Source organism: Haliaeetus albicilla, chromosome Z (genome assembly GCF_947461875.1).
Source record: "Haliaeetus albicilla chromosome Z, bHalAlb1.1, whole genome shotgun sequence".
Classification (NCBI taxonomy): domain Eukaryota; kingdom Metazoa; phylum Chordata; class Aves; order Accipitriformes; family Accipitridae; genus Haliaeetus; species Haliaeetus albicilla.
In genome coordinates this window covers 1,254,913-1,267,459 of record NC_091516.1, presented here as the reverse complement: position 1 = coordinate 1,267,459, position 12,547 = coordinate 1,254,913, and the positions used below count along the sequence as shown (strand labels likewise).

The window sequence follows — 12,547 nt, the reverse complement described above, 5'->3', positions numbered from 1 at the left end:
ATTCGACGCAACTGAATAATTTTGCTAGTTCAGTGTAAGTAGGCAAGACCATTGCCAACACACTTAATTGGAAGGTATATATATTTTTCATTTCAGAATGGAATTACAGCAGGCTAAATATATACTGCTTTTTGCTAACTGCAGAAAGTGATGTCTGTAACAGACCATGGAACCGAGGGAAAAGAATTCCCAAATTCTAATCCAGTCTTACAACAAAATTACGGTTAAACCACAAGCTACTTGTATCAATTTTCAGTTGGAAAAGAAAACTCAAGCAATTTCTGGCATGAGTTACAGGAAAAATTTAGGTATACAAGATGAATGACCATTGTTTAGCTAATCTGATGTGTGGCTTTTGAGCAAAATTCTCTACGATTTTCCAACACATGCAAAATTCTCTTAATTGTGAAGAAGAACAATCTGGACATACTCAGTTTAGAAATCAACTTAATTCCTTAAGACCCCGACAAGAAGGCATTCCACAGAAATATTACTTCCCTAAGAACTTCACCTAGTTCTGGTGTTTTCAAACCTCTGTTGCTTAAGAAAATAAGGAAGTACATAACAGAAACAGAGCAATGAACATTAAAGTCTGTGTAGAAAAGATCAGGATGAATATCTACACGAGATTTCTGATGCAAAGGCTTTTGCAATACTTCAATGAAATACTAGCAGACATGAGGCGTAACCTTGGGTTTAGTTGCCAGGATATAACATGATTTCAAGTTTACACTGTTCTATTTCAGTGTCATATACACTGAAGTCCTTTGAGCATCTTGGAGAACTTTTACTCTCCCAAAGATTAAAGATACCTGGCAGGACTTGATTCCCAAGCCTCGTTGTTTCTCTCTATGTGGCTTCAATTATCCAGTGCTATAAGGCAGTTACCAGCTTCAGAAGGTGCTGACAGCATAGCAAAAGATTGTTTTTTTTCTGGGAAGAGAAATGAGGACAACTAGGGAGAGCTGTGATTTAGGAGGGCATTCTGATAAGACCCCAAAGAAAGAACAAAACACCTGTGCAAAGCAAGCACACATTTTTGAGATTTACCACTTCCTAGTGCATACATGCACAAAGTTAGCAGCTATTAATAGGTACTTTCAGAAGTTGCTGTTCTTTGTGTAATACATTGTGGTTTCCAAAATGACCAGCATCTGGGCTCACCAAAATCTGTGTACACACTAACACTCTGGATGATACTGAAATAGTTTGGAAAGTATTTAGAGACAAAACTGAACATGGCCAAACATTTCCTTCAGCATCAATAAATGTAAGCACTTTTCAGGACAGGAACTATTATTCTGATTATCTGTTGGAGAGATTCATGTTTGATAAAATTTCTTGCTAAAACACTGCATTTTAAGATTTTACTGTGAGTTGAAAAATGTATGAACAAGCAGACTTGAGACAGGACAACAGATGAAAATTGGCAGAAAAGAAGTAGTGACTTCAACATGACATGATCCGCAGCAGCTGAAATCTGCTGAGTCTATGACACCCTCAGGAATATGGACTCACTCCACAGTGCCATAACAGCTGAAAGGTAAGAGAATTCCTGATACAGATCAATAGTAAGTCATATAAGGCTTACAACATTCTCAAGGAAAGTTTGGGATTTAACCGCTTGGTTCCCTAAGACAGAACAAGTCATATTGGGGGTACAGATGAGATCACAGGAGATATGGCACTAAAACATGCAGTTTGATAATGAAAGAAATCCACAGGCAACAGTGAATCAAGTTCACCAGACAAAGTAACAAAAAACCCTTAGGTATCAGAATTTCCCATCACTTATCCCCCTGGGGCGGGGGGGTGTGTGTGTGGAAATTGTGATCATACAAGGTTAGGCTTACTCTAAAATTCAGTTATGTCATTGCTTAAGAAGTTCCTCTTGCTCATTTTAAATGAGTAGTCTGAACTTATATTTTAAAGTTCACAAGATGCAAGGTGAGAGATTTTATAAGAAAAGAACAAACAAACAATACCTAGTCAAAACTGAAGAGGAATTTACAAGAAACCCTTGAGACACCTGGGAATTTGTTTTTTAGGATTAGGTCTATATTTGTGCAACAGGACATACAGTCATTTTCTGCTACTGAATGGTTCAAAAAAAGTAAGGCTGTTTTTACAGGACTTCTACCATTGTTGCTACAAAACAACATGGAAACCATCATACAAAATCCACTGCCACAAAATATTCAATCCAGGAAGTTTTGGAGAATGAACATCAAACCATTAAACTTTTAACTAAATAGAGAAAAATTTGTCAACTGAGTGTCTGTGATACCCAAGTTAGGCTCTTAGGGGTTTTCTTGCTTTTAACATAGATAGAAAAGACCACCTATATTCACTCTGACAAACCAGTCTGGCACTTATTTAGATTTAGAAAAAGTACAAACCAAATCAAACAAAAAGAAAAAAAGGAGCCTTCAGTTACCATGGTTCATTTTCTCAAAACAGTTTTGGCACAATTGTTCCCCCTAGATTCAAGCTCAGCGCTACCTCCTCTTTCCTGTAAAAAATTCTACACATGCATTGGAAAACAAGCTACATAAAATATTTATAGAAAATATTTATCTATACAGTTATTTCATAATGTGAAAACAAAAAAGAGTAAATATATACTAATTGATGATGAATTTCCCTTGAGATTCACATGCATACATTTTTAAAAAATCCTGGTATTTTTAAATGAAAACAATTACTTGCATTTATTGAATAATCATTACAAAACCCACAAAAAAACCTGCATTTCAAACAACAGTCATACTTCACCTGCAAATTCAATCATAAAGGAAAGAGCACACTTACAAGTTAAGAGTCTACTCAAAGCATTAAAACATTAAAGAGGAATAAAATACTTACAGTATCTTCCTCCTCTGTATCATCATTGTCATTATCGTCATCGCTATCCCTGAACCCAGGTGGAAGTGGTGGCCCAATGAATTCATCATCTTCATCATCATCATCAGTACCCTCAGCTGGACCTTGACCAGAAGTCTGGGATTGCACAGACGGACCAGTTAACTCTTCATCTGAGCTACCTTCACTTTCACTACAGGCCGCCTCTCTGTATGGAAAAATTTTAAAAATTAAATATTTCATGAACATCAGCACTTCCATAGGAATTTCCAGATACAAGATGCTGAGCACTGTTGTAAACTTGTAAACACTGAAATTAGCAGCAAAACATAAATTAATTTTTATTAACAGAGTGTCGGCCCACCATCATCTTGTAAACGTAAAGTTTTTAAAAAAAGGAACATCATAGTCACAGGCAGTTCAAAAAACTGGACAAAATCAAACAAAGAAAAAGTTAGACAGATTGTAAAAACAACAGTACCATGTCACTAGTATGGATTTCAATATTGCCTAGAAGCGAACAGAATATATTGTTATAGAGCATTTTCAGGATTCTGCTTCAAGTTGCAGCTTGTGCAGATGCTCTGTACCTCTGTTGGCTGGGTGGAACTCAAAACAGTAGTCGCCCAGGCTCACAACCAGAGTGAGAACACAAAGCATGGCACTTGCTTTATAATGCTGGTAAAGAATAACAGGGAATTAGGCACTTTCAACCAAATATTTGATACTGTAAGAAATCTTGATTCTAAAAGTCACATTAAATTATCATTTTGCTGTTGCTCAAATCAGTTGTGTGGACACATTATTTTTGGCATTGGAAAATTTCTGAAAAGTCAGTGGAGCGACTTAGTCCACGTTCATTCAGTTTATTCAAAATAAATGTGCTCCCTCTGCTGGTAGTTGTCAAGTAGGCGGTACTCTAACTGGCAGAAGGTCTAATAGCGATATGCAGAAAACTTTGCCTTTTGACTAGATACAGTGTATCATCACAGTGATACCTTGCAGTGGAAATCAGATGTTCCTTTCAGATTCAGTGAGATAAGGTCAAATTGCAAGACTTGGTTTAGAAGCTTGTATTTTAAGAGTGTGTATGTGAGTGTTTAAGTGAGCAGACTGCAAAAGATAGTTTAACAAAGAAAAAAAAGAAGACTACAGAGGTATTGGGGGGGGTTAAAGTTTAGGTTATCGCTTAATAATTATAATAAAAACACACAAGTTGAAGAACATAATAAAAGTTTATAACATATCTTTTTAATCCATGGAATTGTGACAGAGAATGCAGCCCCACTCCACCTCCCAAACCAGCTGTACACCAAGCAGGTAGTAGCTTACACAGCAAATATTTGTGTTGGATATGCAGTCAAAATTCTATTCTAGGAAGAAATCAAAACAAACTAAAACCAACACAAATTAGATCCTGAGATGTTACAGTGATAAGAAGTGTTTGTGTGCCTGAAAGCTTGTCTAATTTTTCCAACTATATTTACTAGCCTAATAAAAGATATTACCTCTACATGCAAACCTTGTTTTGCATAGTGATGAGAGACATTTGAAGACCTAGATCAGGATATGATTATCTAAGAAATCTAACTCAAACAAAAAGAGCTTCTCTTACTCTACAACAATGGGGCAATCAATGTCCTTTTACCAAAAGGAAGCTTCCAGCAGGTGAAGAATGGGTTGGGACCTTCAAAGTTCTTCAAATTAGGTATCCCCAAAACTAACAACTTTACAATATTATGGGCAAAATAGTTGTGTTTTAAGAGTCAGTATGCGTTCCCAAACTAGGAAACCACATATCTTTTCCCCAAAAGCCAAACTATTTCATTAGTTTTGGAATGGAACCAAATATACATTGTACCTGCCAGTGAGAATAATGTATACAGCATAATGATTCAAGGAGGCCTTTCCAATCCTGGAGTCACAGATTTTCAGATCTTTCTATAGACACTAAAGAACAATACCTAGCTTCCTTCCTAATTTCTTATCCTTATCATTCCCTCATTTGCTAGGAAAGATAAATCGATCAAATCAAACATTCCAGTACTTTGAAGGGCAGTGTAATCACTCTGCATGTGAAATGGTCAGAATCGCAGTGCTATTTTTCACCACACTCCAAGCTTGGCAGGGACAGCCATGTACTACAGCTACAGCTACTGGTATCCTCTGTCCTGACTGGAGGAAAGTCAAACGTAATAACATCCCAGTGCAGCCAGACCAAAAGCCCATCTACCCTCTGACAGCAACCAGGAGTGCTGCTGACAGAAAAGACAAAACAAGTGGTGTTTCCTTCAACTTCCAGCCTTACAGTCGTACTCTACCAGAGGCTGTAAAGAACAAACCAGTTTGCCAGCCCTTTTCCCAGGCTTCAGAGAAGTGTAAGGAATTGTTTTTTGCTTTCCCTCATTACCTCCTCAGTAAGTAAAACAAGCTGTAAGAGGAAAAACAGAAAGCTGCATTAGAGCGCAGATGGCACACAGGGGAAATAACAAAAAACATTCTGAGAGTTGTACAAGTATGTGGGCACATCCCCCCAAGTGTTCACTCTCCTCACATCATCCACTCTATTTGGATATACTATCCAAATACTATCAGATACTTTCATTTCACAATGCATAATTATTATTATTATACTTATGCGTAAATACGTAAGTCCCATAACTATTGTAAACATTTCTCTACAGAAAAGTAGCTCAAAAGCAAAAAGAATCAGTAGCTGTTCTTCACATCTTTTTGGAGCGACCAGCCCCTTTTTAACAACTAAAAAATTAGTTTGAGTGCTACTATGACAACAGAAATTGAAAAGAAGTAATATTCAGGAAAGTGTTACCATTTACAGAGAATAGAACAAGCTATATATATTAGATCAGTTTATAGTAACTAAAATCTGCATTATAAAAAGAAGTACTGAGAGTCCTGTATTTCAGACTTAAATCATGAGTTGTAGGATTGTTCCTTTGAATTAAGGTTGAGTCACAATGCCATGTCTCATTCAGTAGCTTCCTGGCTTTAGCACTAAGTACTAAGCTACACATCCTATTTCACAAGGAAATATAAAACTTCCAAGAGAGCCTTTCATGTCATGCCCTCCCTTCTCCCTTCTCAATTCTTGGTAAAAACAGAAAAGAAAAACAAAGAAAACTTAACATCAGCAGAACTCTGGTGAGTTACCAGAGCCTACCTAATAACCCACAATACTGAAAGATATGTTACCTTCCTTTATACAAACTCCTTGAAGGTCTATTCTGACAAGTCCATTAGTGAAATGAGATGATTAGGGAAAAGCTCTGTATCACCTGACTGCTTTCCACTGTACCATTTCTTTTAAGTGATTCTTTATATTGAAGTCACCCCTATATAGTACACAATCACATTACATTTAAATTCTTGTGATCCTTCATTATTTCACCAGATAGGTATCTAAGATTATCAAAAGCAATTGGGAGCACAGAATATTTTTCCCACATGCACAAGACATAACACAGGATCTATAGGGTAGTATATTGTGCGACCAGTTATTTCAGTGAGAGTGCATGGCTCATTTGAGATTTCCATAGACCAACACCCAAAAAGTAAATTTTTTAACAGAAATTTGTTCACAGTCTGAAACACTACAGGTTTGTCCATAACAGCCTACCACATACAGGCTCTATCAGCCCCTAATATATATATATATATATATATATATATGTATACTAGGGTCTTGTATGGGTTATTCCACTTCTGTAGATACAGAAGCCTAAAAATTTACAGTGCACTGATCTCCACAATCCCTGCCATGCAATGGAGTTGTGTGGCCCCCATTACCTTCAGCTACTTTTGATTTCCCAGCACCTCAGAATTCAAACTGTCAAAGCAGTAGCATTTATTGTTTGTCAATAACAAACAAACATTGGCAAGTTTGACAGTAAATTTCAGACTGAAGTCAAAACAAAATACTTTCTCAGCCCCACCACTACTCTATTCAATACAATGTGCACACAGAGGCTCTCCACCTACTTTGCTTTCTTTTTCAGCAGGCAGGAACAAGTATATTCTATCTACGGGTGGGAACAATAGCTGCTTACTAAGTCAGCATATGTAGCCATTATATTTGCCCCAATATTTTCAAAAAATCCACAGATAACAACATTGTTGTCACTTCAAAAAAAAAAGTATGCCAAACAGGATTAGGGAGGAGACTGCAAAATTTACTAAATAAATTTACTAATTTACTAATAAAATTATTAATACTATTAAATATACATAATGTCAATATTTACAAATTATTGACACATCTTTAAGAAAGCACAGATAAAAAAAATCTAAAATCCGTATTTCCACTGAAATACTTCAGATAACATAGACATGTTCACAGAAGTTAGATGACACTTACGCTGCCAACAAAAAAATCCTTCAGATAAGAAAGCTGTTACATGGAATCTCCCACAACATTTAAGTACCTTTGGGTTAATGTGGACCCAGCTCCTGTTGCACTGGATGCTGAAGCTGATGAATCAGCGCATGGACTTCTAAACTCTTTTTCAGCCTGGTCTTCCTTCTCTCTTTCACGAGCCTCTGAATAGAGACAGCACATAATTGACAAATAACCAAAACTTTTAGAAAATAATAAAATTAGAGGCTTGCTGAGGACAGTAAAACAATTTTCTTTATTTTCAGACCTATATGAAAGATTTGAAAAGGCAACAGCAAATAAAGGATTTCACCTGAAAATAGATTACTTTACCATATAAATTAAATTTCCATTGCTACTGCAGTGATCCCTCAGAAAATCAAAATGTCACAAGGAAAATACAAACACCTTCTAGCTGTTTGTTTGTACACACTGTTCTCTCTATACAAGAAACATCACTGTTAGCTAAACTAAAAAGAAAAACATGTTTTGCAGCAAAGCTAGGAACATTTTCCTCTGAAAAGAAATACAAACACCTGCAAAATACTGAACCAGGAAACATATTTTGATCTCAGTTCTTTTTATCCACAGTTGGGATAGCAGACGAGACATTTCCAAAAGGTATTGTGGGTATTCCAAAAAGCTAAAAGTCAACAGTGTATCTTAAGAAATCTGAAAATAAAATGCTCACGTTACCTCATCCTCAGAAAATCTGTTTCCAAGTTAAACAGCTGAATTGCATACAAAGCTCTGTCATTTTTGGTAAAATGATCAACCTTATAAGCAACAAAATGCATTGTGCTTCCTTTCCGGGCAAGAGCCTAGAAACCTTGGGGGGAGGGGGGGGCGAGGGAGGGGGCAACATTCAAGATGCAGCTCAAGATGTCTTAACTTAAAAAATTACGTTTATGTATCCACTTACTGGATTTCCCTGCTAAACTAAAACATGGTGTAAGCAAATGATCTCTCATAAGGAAGGACAGATCAACCTGAAACAGTATGAAACATGAAAAGGTTTCCAACATAGAAACACATTATTGTGTTTAGATTCAGCCCCCACAAAAAAAATGGTCCAAATCAAGTTTTGGAATCCTCTCTATATATTTGAATTTCACAGTGTCTTAAAGTCCACAAAGTCAATGAGCCTCCACAGAGGTCTGTTCTTGTGGTTCTGCATAGAGCCAAAACAATAAAAACAACCAACATCATAATTGTCTCAGTCCTTCATACAGAACTGCTTTCTTCATGATAAGGTGCTTCAAGTCTAATAACTTCATAAACTGCAACACTTTAGAGATCAGGTTAAGCCTAATCTAGTAGCATAGAAGCTGCTCAACCATGATGGCATCATGTGAAACAAACAAAATAAAAACCAAACCCACACACATTCTGCACAAACTGTCAAAGTGGAAGGAGAAAGCATGGACACTTGGGCTGGCAAAGGGATTTCTAGAACACACACGAGTGTCTCCCAAGTACCACCTTTGCAATGATGTTTGCTTTGATACAGGCAGCAAAAGACACAATTTTCTCCATCTCCCACTCTCAAACTACCACCTTGAAAACCTACCCCCTCACAGCACAGCAGAAGACGGAGACAAATTTGTGGGCTGCTATATAACCTGCTGTTTGGTATAAGACACATGTTTCTTCTTAGTTATTCTGTTCTCTCTAAATTAAAGCTGTCTGTACCAACCTCCTTTCCAAAATAAATACACAGCTAGGTAAAATAAGGAAGAAGTCTTGTGTTTAAATTCACCTTTTTCCTGTATGTGTAAGCAATGCTTCGCAACAGGAACCTTGCACACGCACACTACTCTGGCATACTCAGACAACATACATAAATTAATCAAGCCCCAAGCTGTTTAGGACTATCTTCCTTGAACAAAACTGCACTTGTTTTTTGTTCTCTAGACAACTAGTCCGAGCCACTTTAAACACCACCCCAAGTCGGAAAAACAAAACACGTTTTTAAATGCATTAGTTGACTACACTCGCGTTTCTTACCCAAGACCTTCCTGCTCCTCTCCACCGCAGTTCTTCTCGTTTGCTCAAACATGGCTTCGAGGTCGAAAGTCCGAGCTTTCTTCCCTGAAAATGAAGAAAAAGGAGAATGCAACACAGACTCACCCTGGCCACAGGCACTCCGGCAGCTCCAGGCCCGGATGGGGGGGCGGGAGAGGGGGGGGGTCACAGGCACGACCGCTTCATTTCCACCTCCAACCGCCAGCCTCCCCCGGGGGTCCCCACCAAGGGCCGCCGGCCCCAAGCAACCCCCCCCCCCTTCCCCCGCGCCCCTCAGCCGGGCGCCCGGCACCCTCCGGCCCGCATCGCCACGCACCGAATCCGGAGAAGCCCATGGTGGCCGCCAGCTCCGGATCGGCCCCCCCCAGCATCTCAGCGTCTGCAAGGAGAAAGGAAAGAAAACCACGAAGGTCAGCCGGGGCCTCGTGGTGGGCTCGGCCGGGTCGGGTCGGGTCCGGCCCGCCACCGCACCGCCGCTCACCGCCTTCCGCCGCCGGCTCCATGCTCTGACTGCCCCGGAACCACAACCGGCGCCGGCCGGAAGCGCCCGAGCGTGGCCAGAGGCGACCGGGGACGCCCGCCCGCCAGCGCGGCCCCCCGCCCCGCCCCTCCCGTCCCCTCCCCGAGCCGGGGCCGCGGCGTGTTTCATCTGCCGGCTTCGGGCGTCCGCCGCCGGCCTTGTGCCGTTCTCCCGTCGCTGCTCGGAAGGCCTCCACTACATCTTCGTAGAATCGCAGAGTATGTCGAGTTGGAAGGGACCCATCAGGATGATCGACCCCAGCTCCCTGCTCCTCGCAGGACCACCTAACACTAAACCATATCACTAAGAGCGTTGTCCAGGCGCTCCTTGAACTCCGACAGGCTTGGTGCCGTGACCTCTTCCCTGGGGAGCCTGTTCCAGGGACCCACCACCCTCCCAGCGAAGAACCTTTTCCGAATGTCCAGCCTGAACCGCCCCTGAGGCAGCTCCATTCCATGTCCTCGTGTCCTGTTGCTGGTCACCAGAGAGAGGAGATCAGCACCTCCCCCTCCACTGCCCGCCACCCCCCCAACCGGCGAGGAAGAAGGTGCGGGCGGCCATCAGGGCACCCCTCAGCCTTCTCTTCTCCAAGCCGAGCCAGGCAAGTGACCTCAGCCGCTTGAGTCTTGCCCTCGAGGCCTTCCACCACCTTGGTTGCCCTCCTCTGGGCACACTCGAACGGTTTGATGTCCTTCTTACACTGAGGCACCCAAAACGGCACACGGGGCTCGAGGTGGGGCCGCGCCAGTGCGGTGTAGAGTGGGACAATCACCTCCCTCGAACAGCCAGCCGTGCTGGGCTTGATGCACCCCGGGACATGGTGTCACGACCCAGGCTGGACAGACCAGGGAAGGGTCGTGGTGAATTTGGAATTCCCTCTGGCTAAATTAAGGTGAAACAACACCAAACAATCAGTTTAATGTTTTATTCATGGCAGAAGCAAACTGAACTTGGAAGGCATTAACAGCAAGTGGTGGGGTTTCTCTCAGCAGGAATTGGTATGAAATGACCTCAGTGACCTGCATAACCCACGGTAACCATATACATCAATTCAGGGAAGAAGGAGATCCCTCCCGTTGGGTCACAAGGTTCAGAGCAGACCCCCTTGCTTTCTAGACTCCTCCGCAGAGAAGGGCCCAGGGGCGGCTGGATCCACTCCTAGTCCCAGACTTGGTCAATGGGTTTATGTCTTAAAGGGATGAGGAGTAGAGATTGTAGAAAAGGAAAAAGAAAGAGAGAGTGAGACAGAGAGAGGAAAAGAAAAGAGAAAGATTTCACTAGTCCTATGTCCAGCGCTGGTCCTGCCAGCTGAGGGGTCCAGTTCTGGAGGGAGGGCACGCATGGGGCTTCAGTTTGTGTCCTTTTATCATCTCCTTGCCCCTCCTTCAGGCGAGCACTCAAAATTATTAGGCTAATAAGGTCTAAGCTTTGGGAAATGGGTTGGAGGGCTTGGGGGTCGTTTGGGGAGTAATTTCTCCTTCCCTGCAGACATGACCACTGTTTGATCTTTGGCCATGCATGGTGAGCTGCCCATTCAGCACCTCAGAACAGGGAACTGCACACCTTCTGGCTTGCCCTCCCCATCCTGTCGCTGATGTCCTGTGCTGATCTGCTTCTTTTCACCTGTGGTTCCTTGCTAGGCAGCGTTCATCATTAAGCAGAACTTGACCCACTGCAATGTTTGAGACATTAACTCTTTCAGTCTCTCACACACGGTTGGCCCTTTTGGATGCCAGGGCACACTGTTGACTCAGTTCAACTTGCCATCAATCCAAACCCCCAGATCTCTTTCTGCGGGACTGCTCTCCAGCCTCTCATCCCCCAATTTGTACACATAACCAGGATTACCCCATTGCACATGAAGAATCTGGCACTTGCTCTTGCTAAGTTTCATACAGTTGGTGATTGCCCAGCTCTCTAGTCTATCCAGATCTCTCTGTAAGGCCTCTCTACCATGACGGAGTCCACAGATCCTCCTAGTTTATTATCATCAGCAAACTTAATGTACATTCCTGCATCCAGATAATTTGTAAAAACATTAAAGAGCACTGGCCCTAAAATTGAACCCTGGGAACCCCACTGATGACTGGTCACCAGCTTCCCAATCTTGAGAAGATACAGGGAGAATTTCCCACTTTGCCACATAAGCCTTGCGGGGTTTGGGGCTTAACTTAAGGTTCTCCACGTGGAAAGCAGAGGAGGAGGGATTTGCTTTCTTGTGCCAGCTGCCTCTCCCATAAACAAAGCTTTCCAGAATGGGCACTGGACTGATCCGGGGACAGAGTCAGTGCAGGCAGGGCAGCAAACACGACGTACAAACCAGACCCACTCCCTGAAACCCAAGTTTCACCCAGCCCTGAGACTTCCTACAACTGTTTTGGAATGCCTCCACTGTCCAGAGTGGACTCATCACTCAACAGAGGCCCAACCTTGGTAAGTTAACAATCTGCTACAGACATTTTGATGCGTCATCCCACATTCTGGAAAAACAACAGCCACACCAGCTCAGCGCGGTGCAAAGGCAACTTACTCTGCTTCTACACCTGAGCTCCACAGGCACCGTGCATGCCTTTGAAGGGGAGTCCCCTCCCGGGTTTTGGTTTACACCACTACACACAAAACTGGTGTGTTTTTGAAGAACTGATGTGTAGGCTTGCCACAGTATCACATCAGGCTTGCAGTATAAAATATCCTTGACTGGGCTACCACAGCCTCCTGCCCTCCCAGCCCCCCGAGCTACAGTAACC

The 12,547-nt window shown here is 42.0% G+C and overlaps 1 protein-coding gene across 1 annotated transcript in view; it reads right to left on the bottom strand.

Annotated features, from left to right (window-relative positions):
* Positions 1 to 9,831, bottom strand: part of WDR70 (WD repeat domain 70) — a 144,354-nt gene extending 134,523 nt beyond the window's left edge. Inside the window, exons 1-5 of the mRNA XM_069777374.1 lie at positions 9,762 to 9,831; positions 9,597 to 9,659; positions 9,263 to 9,346; positions 7,305 to 7,419; positions 2,866 to 3,070 (exon numbers count right to left, since the gene is read on the bottom strand). Of these exons, the coding sequence (XP_069633475.1) occupies positions 2,866 to 3,070; positions 7,305 to 7,419; positions 9,263 to 9,346; positions 9,597 to 9,659; positions 9,762 to 9,783 (489 nt within the window). The 5' untranslated portion in view covers positions 9,784 to 9,831. The remainder of the gene's footprint in view (positions 1 to 2,865; positions 3,071 to 7,304; positions 7,420 to 9,262; positions 9,347 to 9,596; positions 9,660 to 9,761) is intronic.
* Positions 9,832 to 12,547: the final 2,716 nt, after the last annotated feature.